General features: G+C 35.0%; 1 protein-coding gene across 7 annotated transcripts in view; it reads right to left on the reverse strand.

The window, feature by feature from the left end:
* RANBP17 (RAN binding protein 17) overlaps positions 1-14,566 on the reverse strand; it is a 313,454-nt gene that overhangs the window by 288,366 nt on the left and 10,522 nt on the right. For 6 of the 7 annotated variants that reach the window (XR_003428271.1, XM_027084318.1, XM_027084317.1 and 3 more), the window contains 3 exons: positions 13,792-13,882; positions 5,721-5,887; positions 2,219-2,284 (listed from right to left, as the gene is read on the reverse strand). Coding sequence is in view for 6 of the 7 variants with exons in the window: in XM_027084318.1 (XP_026940119.1) it covers positions 2,219-2,284; positions 5,721-5,887; positions 13,792-13,882 (324 nt within the window). In the remaining variant the exon portion in view is untranslated. The remainder of the gene's footprint in view (positions 1-2,218; positions 2,285-5,720; positions 5,888-13,791; positions 13,883-14,566) is intronic. The other variant, XM_027084319.1, reaches the window with a different exon arrangement.

The raw sequence follows: 14,566 nt of genomic DNA on the forward strand, positions 1-14,566 counted from the left end.
GAGATGTAGCTGATACACCTACTACATAGAAACAAACACAGAGAGTCAGACAAAATGAGGAGGCAAAGGAATACCTTCCAATTGAAAGAATCAGACAAAACCCCAGGAAAGGAACTAAACAAAATGGAGATAAGCAACTTACCAGATAAAGAGTTCAAAGTAAGTGATAAAGATGCTCACCAAAATCGGGAAACAAATGGATGAACTCAGTGAGAACTTCAACAAAGAAATAGAAAACATAAAAAAGAACCAATAAGAACTGAAGAATACAATAACTGAAATGAAAAATATACTAGAGGGAATCAACAGCAGACTAGAGGAAGCAAAGGAATGGATCAGCAATCTGGAAGACAGGGTAGTCAAAATAACCCAATTGGAACTGCAAAAAGAAAAGAGTTTTAAAAAAATGAGGATAGCTTAAGGGACCTCTAAGACAACAAGCATACTAACATTTGCATTATTATAGGGGTCCCAGAAGGAGAAGAGAGAAAGAAAAGAGCACAGAATGTATTTGAAGCCATAATTGCTGAAAACTTCCCTACCCTCAGTATCAAAAAAAAATCTGAATAAAAAATAGGCAGAGGACCTGAATAGACATTGTTCTAAGGAAAACACACGGAAGGCCAACAGACATATGAAAAAATGTTCAATATCACTAATCCTCAGGGAAATTCAAATCAAAACCACAGTGAGATATCACCTCACGTCTTTCAGAACGGCTATTATTAAATAGACAACAAATAAGTATTGGCAAGGACCTGGCAAAAAGGGCACCCTTGCACACTGTTGGTGGGAATGTAAATTAGTATGGCTGCTATGGAAAATAGTCTGGAAGGTCCTCAAAAAATTAAAAAGATTGGGTTGGGCAAAAAGTTTGTTTGGGTTTTTCCATAAGATATTTTTTTTTTTTGGAGAACCTAATAGCACTACCATATGATCCAGCAATTCCACTTCTGGGTATTTATCCAAAGAAAACAAAAACACTAATTCAAAAAGATATATGCACCCCTATGTTCACTGCAACATCAATTACAATAGCCAAGATATGGAAGCTACCTAAGTGTCTATCAATAGATCAATGAATAGAGTATGTAGTATAAATACACACAATGGAATTACTCAGTCATTAAAAAAGAATGAAATCATGCTGTCTGCAATAACATGGGTGGACCTAGAAGGTATTATGCTAAGTGAAATAAGTCAGATAGAGAAAGACAAATACCATCTGATTTCACTTATATGTGGAATCTAGAAAACAAAACAGGAAGACTCACAGATACAGAGAACAAACTGGTGGTTGCCAGAGAGGAGGGGGCTGGGGGCTGGATGAAATAGAAGATTAATAGGTACAAACTTCCAGTTATAAAATAAATAAGTCTCGGGGATATAATGTACAGCATGAGGAATATAGTCTATAATATTTTAATAACTTTGGTGACACGTGGTTACTAGACTTATGTGATCAATTCACATATATATATATATGTATAAATGTCAAATCCTTATGTTATACACCTGAAACTAATATTGTACGCCAACTGTACTTCAATTTAAAAAAAAGATGATAAAAGTTCTTAAATATAAACAATACATTCCCCTTTATTGTAACATTATTCCATGTAAAACCCAACTTCTACTTTTGTTCTGTTTAGAACCATGTTAAATACAAAAATGAACAGGAGCAGGTGAGGATGTGCTCAGCTGCTGAGTTCATAAAGGCGTTGGTGGGGGGTAAGTATAGCTTCTGCAAACTCTCCTTGTATGGGTGAAACCCATGCTAACAAGTAGCAAAGTGCCAAGTATCCTGTTCTTTGTTGAGTCATGCTGTGTATCCATTATCGAGAATCAATTTACCAAACTGCTAAACTGCTTGTCTTTAATGTGTAAGCAAATAAAGGCTTGTTCCACTTTTGCGTATAATTTATTTTTACGATTAGTATACTACTATATATACAGAGGATAAAAGGACGATCCTCCAATTGCTATGGAGAGAGGACCGTGTCTAATTTCCTGTTCTTTGTAGTACTTTATATTGTTACTGTCATTTTTAGTAACAATAAAAGTGTTCCAATACTTGATTATCCCACCAATAAAATAGACACATCCCCCCCCAAAAAAAGACTTGCTTATTCAGAGTTTTAAGCCACACAAAGATTTTACATCAAAGAAATGACATTACCTAGCAAACTTCACGTCACCATTAGATGGAAAGGCTTACCAGGTTCATTTCCTGAGTCAATTCTGAGAGGATTATTACTCCTATTATGCAGTGCTCCACAGTACCCTTTGGAGAAAAAAACAAGTTTAGCCTAAATGGAGACAAATGATTGGTTCTTAATGTGTAAACCAGGTAACATTTACAAGTAATTAAATACTGAAACATCACATTTTCTTAAAATAGATCTATTAAAATATATAGAAAAATCACTATGAGGTCCACAAATAAAAATAATGTCAAGCTCATTTTTTTGAAGGATAAATTTAGGTATAGAGTTGAATGGGAAAAAAGCTCACCTACCTTAGAACTGCATGATACTCTATAAAATGTTTTCAGCATGTAGGACTTACAATAAACTAAACCTCAAAATACAGGAGTGTAGTTTAATCCTTTTCATAAGACCACAAATAAGAAAGAACAAAAAACAATTTTTAGCTCTGTAAATTTGCTTGAAGATAGATGCATTCAGTAAATAATTAATAACTTAGGAACTAATTTAAATCCCTCAACCTAATACCAGATAAGATCACTTACGCCCTTTTAATATTATTTAATAGTGCATGTATATGCATTTACTAAGGATCTATAATGAAGGCTTGTGAACTGCCCAATGCACTGAGTAAATACATGACTATCAATACAGTATGATGTTTTAATGTAATCAGCTTCCAATTTAATCTCAATAATTTCCTTCAAATCAAAATTCAGATTTTATATGCACATTACTAACAAATTACTCAACTGCAAAATCACATTGGAAGTATGAAAATAAAAAAATCTAACATCCAATTACAGTATAATAATTTTAAGAAAGCAATACAGATGATACACTTTTCAAGTCTTAATTTTATAGCTGGTCATTCCTTCTAACTATCACAGAATTTCACTAACACTGGGTCACTAGGTGTAACTAAATTCAAATTATCTCAGAATAAAAAAATAAAAGAAACATCCATAATTTTTGCTTTTTTTTTTTTTGACTGCACTGGGTCTTTGTTGCTGTGCACGGGCTTTCTCTAGCTGCACCGAGCGGGGGCTACTCTTTGTTGTGGTGCGCAGGCTTTTCATTGCGGTGGCTTCTCTCGTTGTGGAGCATGGGCCCTAGGCGCGCGGGCTTCAGTAGTTGCGGCACGTGGGCTCAGTAGTTGCAGCACGTGGACTCTAGAGCACAGGCTCAGTAGTTGTGGTGCACGGGCTTAGTTGCTCCGTGGCATGTGGGATCTTCCTGGACCAGGGATCGAACCCGTATCCCCTGCATTGGCAGGTGGATTCTTAACCACTGCCCAACCAGGGAAGTCCAATTTTTGCATTTTAATTCTTTATGGCCCTTTAGGACAATCGGAACTCTATGATAAACTACAGATTTCACATTACTGAAGCATCCATCTTCTGTGTAAACCAGGCCAATGCTCCTTAACATGTCGTTCCCTGATCAACTGTTAGTCCATGAATCTGCTGGTAGTCTGCAAATTGGATTCTAATCTGAGAATGGTTTGATACTGGTCCATGACAAAAGAGTTTGCACCAAAATATAAAACAGATAAGTCACTAAGTACACTGTTTAGTTCAGCTGGCATATTTTTCATAGCAAGTCTCTCTTGATGACGGAAGCACCACGTTGATTTACATTCTGACATAAACCCCTTATCTTGCTGTGAACCAGCAATCTGAATAGCACTGTCCTAGATGACAGTAGTATCTCCTGGGTATGTATGTAGAAAGGAGGCATATAAATGTTAGAAGTATGGCAGCAATAAGGTTACGATAACAGAGAAAAGAAGATATACAAAATTTCAGGCCATTAAAAATTTAACAAACTTAAAATAATTTTTAGTACAAAATTCACAGAAGCTGTTATTACCCAAAGGAACTATGCAGTACTATTTTAGAGTACTAAAACACTAAGTCAGTTGTCTTTCTCATGACTGAAGGTTAGGTTAAGTCATATGCCCAGAAAGCAAGTGCTTTTTTCGTGATACTGTAATAAACTTTGAAGAGAAAACATTTTCTGTTTCTTCTGGTCTTCCAAAACTGACAAAAGCACACTAAAGCCCAACTTAAGCTCAACTTATCAGCCATTGAAAAGGGAGCTTGAGAAATGTTAGCCAACAAGAATGATTTCATTTCATTCAGTTTTCAACCTTGATTTTATTTTAAAAGAACTCTGAAGTCTATTCTTGTTTACAGTGAGTGTGTGTGTGGATTCTTGATGAGCTGTGTACAATCTTAGTAAAGGACAAGAGAGGGGTGCTATTGTTAGTCAAAATTATATGCACAACTATAAAGTGAGAAACTCATGTGTCACTGAATAAACTATCCCTCTGTCCCACAGCAGATCTCCTCAGGGCTAAAAATACACTTATTCTTGTGATATTTTAGATAATCAAATATTTGTTAAACAGGATTTTAACAATACGAATAAAAGAGAAGCAGAATAGTCTAGTGTTTCATATTCTGAGGTTTCTAGCATTACAATGTACGACGGAGTTACATCTTACATAGGGATTAAATCTGACAGTTACTGTATAAGCAATAACATCTCAGAAAGTCCAAACAGCCCCCTAATTGCCAATAAACCAACACTGAACATCTATTAATCCAAACTGCCAGTTTTTCCTTGAGAACTGTAACAGATCACTGCTTCTTCAGCAGAGCACCAACTAAGGTACTTTTCTTGCGATTAGGGATAACATTTGCATGAAAAAGTATGTATCTTTAAATAGCTGAATCATACTGAGCAGGGCATGGTGGTCATCCTAAGAGGCATACAGGAACAGAAAAGAGCAGATTTAAGTTTCCCATATCACACCCCACAACATAAAATACTATGTGGAATGGCAAGTGGAATCACTGGCACAGTTTAAATTAGTGTCTTCTTGCTTTTCTTTTTTCTTTTCTTTCTTTCTTTTTTTTTTTTCAGTCCAAATACCTGAATTTGTGTAAGTTAAATGTGAGTATGTTATAACTTTAATCATTTACGTTAAAAACATTCTTGAGAATTTAGTATGACTCAATGTATAATGTAAAAAATTTTTAAATATATATATCTTTAGAAAACCTGTTGAAGTACGAGTGCTATGCTTTACTAGATCACTATGCAATCCTATACAAATTACCTAACTTTTCTAAGCCTCAGTCTTCTCATTTACAAAATGTAATTCCCTTCACAGAGATGCAATTAGCATTAAATTAGATAATACATGAAAAACATTATATACATGTTTTGCATATATGCAATACAAAGACACACGTGGTTACAAATGACAACATATATTTTTGAAATTATAAAACATTATAATTTGCATTCTTCTGGTTTGGAAGTTATATGACATGATCCTCTTTTCCTGGCAATAAAAAATACAGGCTCCAGAGGATAAATAATAAACCATAATTAATATGGTTCTGGTAGCCACAAAACAAACCATTTAACTTTAAGAAAAGCAGTTTTCTAAACCAAAAAAACAACTACTGATGCTCTTATAATGTAATAATGCCTTCTTACCTGAAGAAACTTCTTCACATCAGCAATAATTTCTCTGAAGACAAACTGGTCTTTCTGAATCTCAAACCACCCCAATTTAGTAATTTTAGCAATGACTTGAATTAGAGCTTGGATGACAAAGGGAGCCAGCTTGGGTTGTGATGCCACATAATTAAGAATGTAGTTTCCTGTAAAAAAATATTGTGATCATTTGGACTATTCAGTAACTTAATGCGAATAATGTAAAAACAGGTAGTGATGACAACACATTCTTTGACAAAAAGTTAATCCCTTTCTCCAAGATATGTACTTATTTATATAGTCAGTTCTCCTATAAGGGTTATTTGGCAAAAGCAAATTTGTTCCAATTCAATTGATATATTAGGGGATAATATGAGTATAATGCGAATGTCACTTTCATTTTTGCATAATTTCATTCAGAAAGAAACACTAGGTGAATAACGAAAACGGCAACCAAGCCAAACGAACCAAGCCATACTCAAAATGCATGTATCTACCAGCTATCTCAGTTCATCTCGTGTTATCAGACTCATCCCTTTTGGTGTTACAATTTCCATCCTATTTCAGATCACCTTCCTTCTACCTTCATAGTAACTCACAAATTTCAACACTTCAATGAGTTATTTGTTGAAGTGGGCCCCCTTCCACAAACTTCAGGTCTTCTTCAAATAAAATGCTGTATTTATTCCACTATTTAGTATTTCTTAACCACTTAACATGTGTAAAACTCTACTATGTCTTTTATTAGATTTCTATCCTTTTTCAATTTTATTTCCATAACCCCATTTCTCTAATAAGCCCTGTGGTTTTACTACATATCACTGCACAGCACAGTCACTTTTAGGAATACATATGTCATGTTATAGCAAAACTGACTACACACTATCTGGCTGTTTACACATGATCTTAGCCAAAAGGCTGAGAAGCGATATCTGGCTGTTTAAGTGGCAGAAAAAAATACAAATAATATAATGTGATAAAATAAGTACATAAGTCAAAGAAAGTACGAACAGAAGAGTAAAGCCTGGAATAAAGTTAATATACCCAAATCATAAAAAGTGGGTAGCAAATTCAGCTATGAGCTTCCTAATGGAGGAGTGGTTGAGGTTACAAATGGGCCACAAAAGTCTATCAGAAAAACAGAAGAAAAAAATTTTTTAAAGGGAGAAGATTCCATTTCTACTTTGGCCCCGAAGGCCAGCATACCATTTGGGAAAAGAGTGAAGAAAAAGTAAATATTAATACTTCACTATTTAACTAAAAATAGCTTTAATGGAAACAACCCCAAAATCCAAGAACACTTTCAACAGCTGTTCTTGACAACTGTAATGAGAACCTTGATATAAAAAAGAAAAGTTCTCACGACTAGCACATTTCAACCTTAATTTTTATTAACATTAAAAATACACATTTATACAAATAAAAATACTATTAAAAAGCACAGATTTTCCTAGCATTAAGATAAATCTGAAAGAGGTTTCTGCTATGGATTAAAGTAATATGGTTCTCTTAAGCTTCATTACATGTAATCTTTTATTTCAATAACAAAACTTATGAAAATGACACTGCCTCCTGAACATAAAAGAAAATCTGGTTTATCTACTTGTATTATTTTTATTTTTAGTATCTTGAAAAATTTTAACCCGGAGGGAATGTGAGAAATCTATATGTAGGTAGTGGTAACCACTGGGAGGGTAATCTCAAAAATAATAAAACAACAAAACAGGAGACAAACCAAGTTTCACATTTAAGCTAGGTACCTTAAGCACACCTTCCCAAACTCCCTGAGCAAAGATACTAGCTAATAAGTTTATTATCTAAGGCAAAAAAATTTAATAGACTGTATTTCTGTTACTTTAGTTGAATGTTTTACATAAAATATTCTCACGTTATGCTTATTACATGACCTATAATAGTGTTCCAGTTTAATAAGCAAGAGCCAATGATAACAATCAAGTAAAACAACAGCAATCTAATCATCACCAGCCCAAGATAATAGGGAAAAGCCATAACAAGAAGAAAATGAAATGTTCAGAAAGACACATGGGAGAACGAAATAAACAGCTGGAAAAATCCCCCAACAAAAGTTAACAGAAACTTGGAAAGCCATGCACTAGAGGCTCTTTGAGTGTCAAATACCTATATGATAACAACAGTATTTAGCATTTATGAAACAAGTTAGAAATTACAAGTGCTTCCCAGAAAAAAAGCTTTATGTAGCTCTCACAGCAATGTGAAGATATTGCTTTTATATTACTATTACTATTATTCTGTTTCCTAGGCAAAAAAATATGAAGGTCAAAGAGGTGAAACAACTTGTCACAGTGGCCAAATTGGGACTCTGAGTCAGGTTGTTGTGGTTTGAGTTTGTTTCCTGCTTTCAAATACCGGTCAAACCATATATTTTAGTAATAATTAGTAATTCAAAAACTCCACTAAGTCCAAACTTGTAGATAGTCTTTTGGAGTTTACTGTCATTAGACTGAAACTTTAGGTATTACACATTATAGAAATTTAATATGAAATAGTTTTGACTGATTAATTGAAGTAAAAAAATATGCCACAAAGTCTATCAGAAAACATACAAAAAGAATATAAAAGAAAGGGGAAAGACTCAATCTCTACTTTGGTCCCAAAGACTAGCATGTTATTCAGGAAAAAAATGAAAAGAAGGTAAATACCTCAACATTTAACTACAAATGCTTTGATGGAAACAATTCCAAATGCTGTGAACACAAAAATTTGAGCTATAATCTATGCCTTGAGAGCCTTATAAAATATTTGGAGAGACAGACAAAAAGAAACTACCACAAGAAGATCAATGTAAGACTTATGAGGTGAAGATGTGGAGAAACTGCAATGTTCACACATTGGTGGTGAGAACGCAAAATGGTATAGGCACTTTGACACATAGTTGGACAGGTTTTTTTTAAAGTTAAGCATAAACTTACCTATGACCCAGCAATTTCACTCCTAGGTATCTACTCAAGAGAAATGAAAACGTATATCCACACAAAGACTTGTATATCAATGTTCATGGTAGCATTATTCACAGTGGCCAAAAAGCAAAAACAACCCATATGTTCATCAGGTGGTGAATAGATAACAAAATGTCACACATCTATACAAGGGAATATTATTCTATGATAAAAAAAATGAAATACTGACACATGCTACAACATGGATGAACCTCAAAAACATTTTTCGAAGTGAAAGAAGTTAGATGTAAAAAAACTACACATGATAAGATTTTATTTATACGAAAATATCCTCAGAAGGTCAATCTCTACAGGCAGAAAACATCTTAGAGGTTGGTGGTATGGGAGCAGGACTAACTGTAAATGAGCATGGGGAGTTTGGAAGGGATGATGGAAATGTTCACACAACTCTGTAAGTTTACTAAAAATCAAAAATTGTACACTTAAAACAAGTTAACTTTATGGTATATAAATTATACCTCAATAAAGCTGTTTGAAGAGGGGAGTCAGCAAGGAAGGAAAGAGGGAGGGAGGGATGGAGTGAAGGACAGAGAAAGGGAAGGAGAATTGACTGATTTATATAGGCAATTAAACTTAAGCTACACTTTTATTTGAATAGAAGATTAAAAGGACAGCATTCCAGGCTAGAGAAACAACATAAGAAAAGGCACCAAGGCAGAAATAACATGGCATGAGGAAAATACCTTCTGGTACAAATAGGCTAGTACCAACGAGATATAAGGCTACAAGGATGGGACGATCCATCAATTACAAGCTCATGAAAGGACTTGAACACCAGGCTGAGGAAATGGTATTTAATTGATGAGCGACGGTAAGCCATCGTTAATTATACTAATATAGGTAGAAAACAGTGTGCTGGACACAGAGAACATGCAACAGAGTTAATGTTGGGAAATAATGAAATATGTAGTCTGGGACTGTATCATGAAAGAATGAGAATTTTAGAGTTGATGTAATAAAGGCAATGTGACTTTGAGGCAATCTTCACATTTTCCATTTTAACTGACATACCAATTATTCTATTGACACATGTCAGACATTTCATAACATTCTAATCTACTTGCAGAAGCAAGAGTAGTAACTCAAACCCAAGAAACTCATAAAGGAAACACATCATTTGTTGCTTGAAATTGTGCGGTAGGTTTCTACTTTTCTCTTTTTTCCGAATTTCCTTTAATGAGTGTACCTTTTTTTTTTTTTTTTAAGTATCCATTTTAAAAAGATAAGTGCAAGAGACGATCTGAATAGGCCCATATCTATTAAATTAACTGAGTCAATAATTAATAACCTTCCAAAACAGCAAGCACCAGGCCCAGATGGGTTCACTGATGAATTCTACCACACATTTAAGAAAGAAATTCTACCAATTCTCTACAATCTCTTCCAGGAAAAAGAAGGAGAGGGAATTCCTCCTAACTCATTCTATGAGGTTGGCATTACCTTAACACCAAAACCAGACAAAAACATTACAAGAAAACTTGTAGTTGAGCCAATATCTCTCATCAATATAGAAACAAAAATCCTCAACAAATTATTAGCAAAGCAAATCCAACAATGTATAAAAAGAGTTATATACCACAACCAAATGGCATTTATCCCAGGTATGCAAGCATTGTTCAACATTTTAAAATCAATTAATGCAGCCCATCACATCAATAGGCTAAAGAAGAAAAATCACATGATCAAAATAGATACAAAAAAAGGATTTCAAAAATTCCAACTGCCATTCATGATAAAAACTCTCAACAAACCAGGAACAGAGGGGAACTTCCTCAACTTCATAAAGAACATCTACAAAAAACCACAGCTGATGAATAAAATCAAAGAAATTAATAAATGGAGAGATATTCCATGTTCGTGGACAGGAAGACTCAATGTTGTCGAGATGTCAGTTCTTCCAGAACTGATCTATAGATTCAATGCAATCCCAATCAAAATCCCAGAAAGTTATTTTTTTTTTGGATATTGACAAATTGATTCTAAAGTTTATATAGAAAGGCAAAAGACCCAGAATAGCCTACACAATACTAAAGGAGAAGGACAAAGTTGGAGGTCTGACACTACCTAATTTTAATTTTTATAAAACTATAATAATCAAGACAGTGTGGTACTGGTGAAGGACAAATAGATCAATGGAACAGAATAGAGAACCCAGAAAGAGACTCCCATAAATACAGTCAACTGATCTTTGACAAAGGAGCAAAGCTAATAAAACGGAGTAAAGATAGTCTTTTCAACAAATGGTGGCAGAACTGGACCTCCACATGCAAAAAAATGAATCTAAACACAGAACTTACACACTTCACAAAAATTAATTCAAAATGATCACAGCTCCAAATGTAAAATGTGAAACTATAAAAACTCCTAAAAGATAACAGGAATAAAATCTAGATGACCTTGGGTTTGTGATGATTTTTTACAAACAACAACAAAGGCACAATCCATGAAAGAAATACTTGATAAGGTGGACTTCATTACAATTAAAAGCTTCTGCCCAAGAGAATGAGAAGACAAGCCACAAACAGGGAGAAAATCTTTGCAAAAGACCTATCTGATAAAGGACCATTTACTAAAATATACAGAGAATAAGAAAACAACAACCTGATTTAAAAATAAGCAAAAGACCTAAACAGTCACCTCATTAAAGAAAATATACAGACAACAAATAAGCATATGAAAAGATGTTCAACATCATATGTCATTAGGAAACTGTAAATTAAAAACAGTAGGATTCTACTACACACCTATAAAAATGGTCAAAATCCAAAACACTGAAAACACCAAATATTAGCAAGGATGTGGAAGAACAGGAATTCTCATTCATTGCTGATGGGAATGCAAAACTGGTACAGCCCCTTTGGAAGGCAGTTTGGTGATTTCTTACAAATTTAAACATACTCTTACCACACAATCCAGCAATCACTCTCCTTGGTATTTACCCAAATGAGGTGAAAACTTATGTCCACACAAAAAACCTGCTTTATAGCAGCTTTATTCGTAATTGCCAAAACTTGGAAGCAATGAAGGTGTACTTCAAAAGGTGAACAGACAAACTGTGGTACATCCAGACAATGGCACGTCAGTCAGCATTAAAAAGAAATGATCGGGCTTCCCTGGTGGCGCAGTGGTTAAGAATCTGCCTGCCAATGCAGGGGACACTGGTTCGAGCCCTAGCCCAGGAAGATCCCACATGCCGCGAACAACTAAGTCTGTGGGCCACAACTACTGAGCCTGTGCTCCGCAATAAGAGGAGCCACCACGATGAGAAGCCTGTGCACTGCAGCAAAGAGTAGCCGCCGCTCACCGCAAAGTAGAGAAAAGCCCGGGTGCAGCAACAAAGACCCAGTGCAGCCAAAAATAAAATAAATAAAATAAATAAATTTAAAAAAAAAAAGAAAGAAAAGAAATGATCTACCAAGCCATGATAAAACATGGAGAACCTTAAATGCATATTACTAAGTAAAAGAAGCCAATCTGAAAAGGCGACACACTGTATAATTTCAACTACATGCATTCTGGAAAAGGCAAAACTATGGAAACAGTAAAAAAGATCAGTGGTCGCCAGGAGTTAGAGGGGAGGGAGGGATGCATAGTTGGAACACAGTGGCTTTTTAGGGCAGTGAAACTATTCTGTATAATACTATAACGGGGGATATGTGTCATTTATACATTTATCCAAACCCACGGAATGCACACCACCACGAGTGAACTCTAATATAGACTATGGGCTTTGGGTGATGATGATGTATCAATGTAGGTTAATCAACTGTTACAAATGTACCCACTCTGGTGCAGTATGCTAATACTGGGGAAGGCTATTCATGTGTGGGGCCAGGGGGTATATGGGAATTCTCTGTACTTTTTGCTCAATTTTGCTGTGAACCTAAAAGTGCTCTAAAAAAAATAAAGTCTACCTAAAATATGTGTTTATGTGTATAAAAGTCAAACAAACAAAATCACAATGTTTTATGACAGGTTTTTAATGTCTGAACCCTTATTTTTTAAACTGTAAATTTCTCTTTTGCTTTCTTAAGCACACAAGTCCATGAGAACATGGATAAATTCTCCTCTAGGTTTTCTTCAGCCTGGTAGGTTTTTTTTTTTGGTAGATGTTCTTTATCAAGTTGAAGGAGTTCCCCTCGGTTATTAGGTACTTAAGAGAAATATCAGTCAAACATATGAGGCAAATGACAAATCATTGTGGGATTTGACCATTCAAAAACTGAGCTTAAAGAACCATCATATATAATACTACACTTTAACTTTTCTGTTACACAAATATGAATCATGTAAACCTTGAGGCTGGAGAGCAGAAATGAGTCAACAGTCTATCATAAACAAAGATAATAAAAAAATTCCCATATCTCAACTATCAGAGTTTTGTCCATATGAAAAACAAACTCACACACTTAAAATATGAAAATACATTACTTCTGAAAGCATATTGGTACTTTATAGAATCAATTTTCCAACTACACTAAGTTCCAAGCACTGTTCCTCCATATACACATTATTTTCCTAGTAAGTAGGAATCTGCTTTTGATTTTATATGCATCCCATATGATTTTGATATAGGATTCTGAGAAATGCTGGAGGGTACACTTCTTTCCCATCATTTAGTTGTATATGATGTTAAGATAATCGCTAAGAGCATGGACTCCACAAAAATTGTGTAAGTTTGAATCACAGCTCTACTTCTTGCTAGATGTGTGATGATCTTGGGCACATTATAGAGCCTATCAAATCTAATTTCCTCATTTATAAAATGAGGATAACAATAGTGCCCATCTCAGAAGTTTGGTAGATAAAATGAGATAGTGCAAATCTTAGTAAATACTATAGACAATAAAATGCTAGTTATTATTTATTATCAAACTAAACAAATGCTTTTCTGACAACACATTTTTGTATAACACATTGTTATTTATCACTACATGTGTAAAGGAGACTTGACTACTCATCTTTAAAAATGACAATAAAATAACTTGCAAGCCTGTTAACAGTTTAGCATATTTAAAAGCAAAAATTATTTTTAAAGTGCAATTTGATAAAAAGCATAATAAACCACTTACTGATATCTATTCTTTGTTCAATCGGCAAAGGACTGACTCGGCTAATAAGTTTTGAAAGACATGTTGCTGCAAGGAGTTGAGCATAGGATGTCTGTAAAGAAATATAAATTTTAATAGATTAATCAAAATACTATGATAAGGGAACTTCCCTGGTGGAAGAGTGGTTAAGAATCCGCCTGCTAATGCAGGGGACATGGGTTCGATCCCTGGTATGGGAAGATCCCACATGCCGCAGCGCAACTAAGTCCATGCGCCACAACTACTGAAGCCCGCGCACCTAGAGTCCAAGCTCCGCAACATGAGAAGCCACCCAGCTCGCTGCAACTAGAGAAAGCCCGCGCGCAACAACGAAGACCCAATGCAGCCAAAAAACAATACTATGATAGGAACTTTTGCTAAGCAATATTGGGAATTTTTCTGGTTTTCCAAACTGGCAGATTTACAAGGGATAAAATACACACACACACACACACACACACACACACACACAAAATCCCTCATAAGGGTGGGGTAGTTGAGGAAGGTATAGGTAGTCTTTTCAAATGGCAAGCAGTTGTTGGGCTACTGAAGCCCGTGCACCTAGAGCCCATCCTCCGCAAGAGGAAAAAAATGATTATGAGCAAGTTCAAATAAAATACACTTACCATGTCTACAGAGTCCTACATGTTCTGCCCTCTGATTATCTCTTCAAATTCATCTGGTTCCACTCTTTGCTATCCTCTGACCAAAACAGCCCTCTTTCAGTTCCTTTCAATGCCTTTCCCACCCTGACCTC

This window comes from Aethalodelphis obliquidens, unplaced genomic scaffold (genome assembly GCF_003676395.1).
Source record: "Aethalodelphis obliquidens isolate GAN/ISIS:26980383/991018 unplaced genomic scaffold, ASM367639v1 scaffold52, whole genome shotgun sequence".
Classification (NCBI taxonomy): Eukaryota; Metazoa; Chordata; class Mammalia; order Artiodactyla; family Delphinidae; genus Aethalodelphis; species Aethalodelphis obliquidens.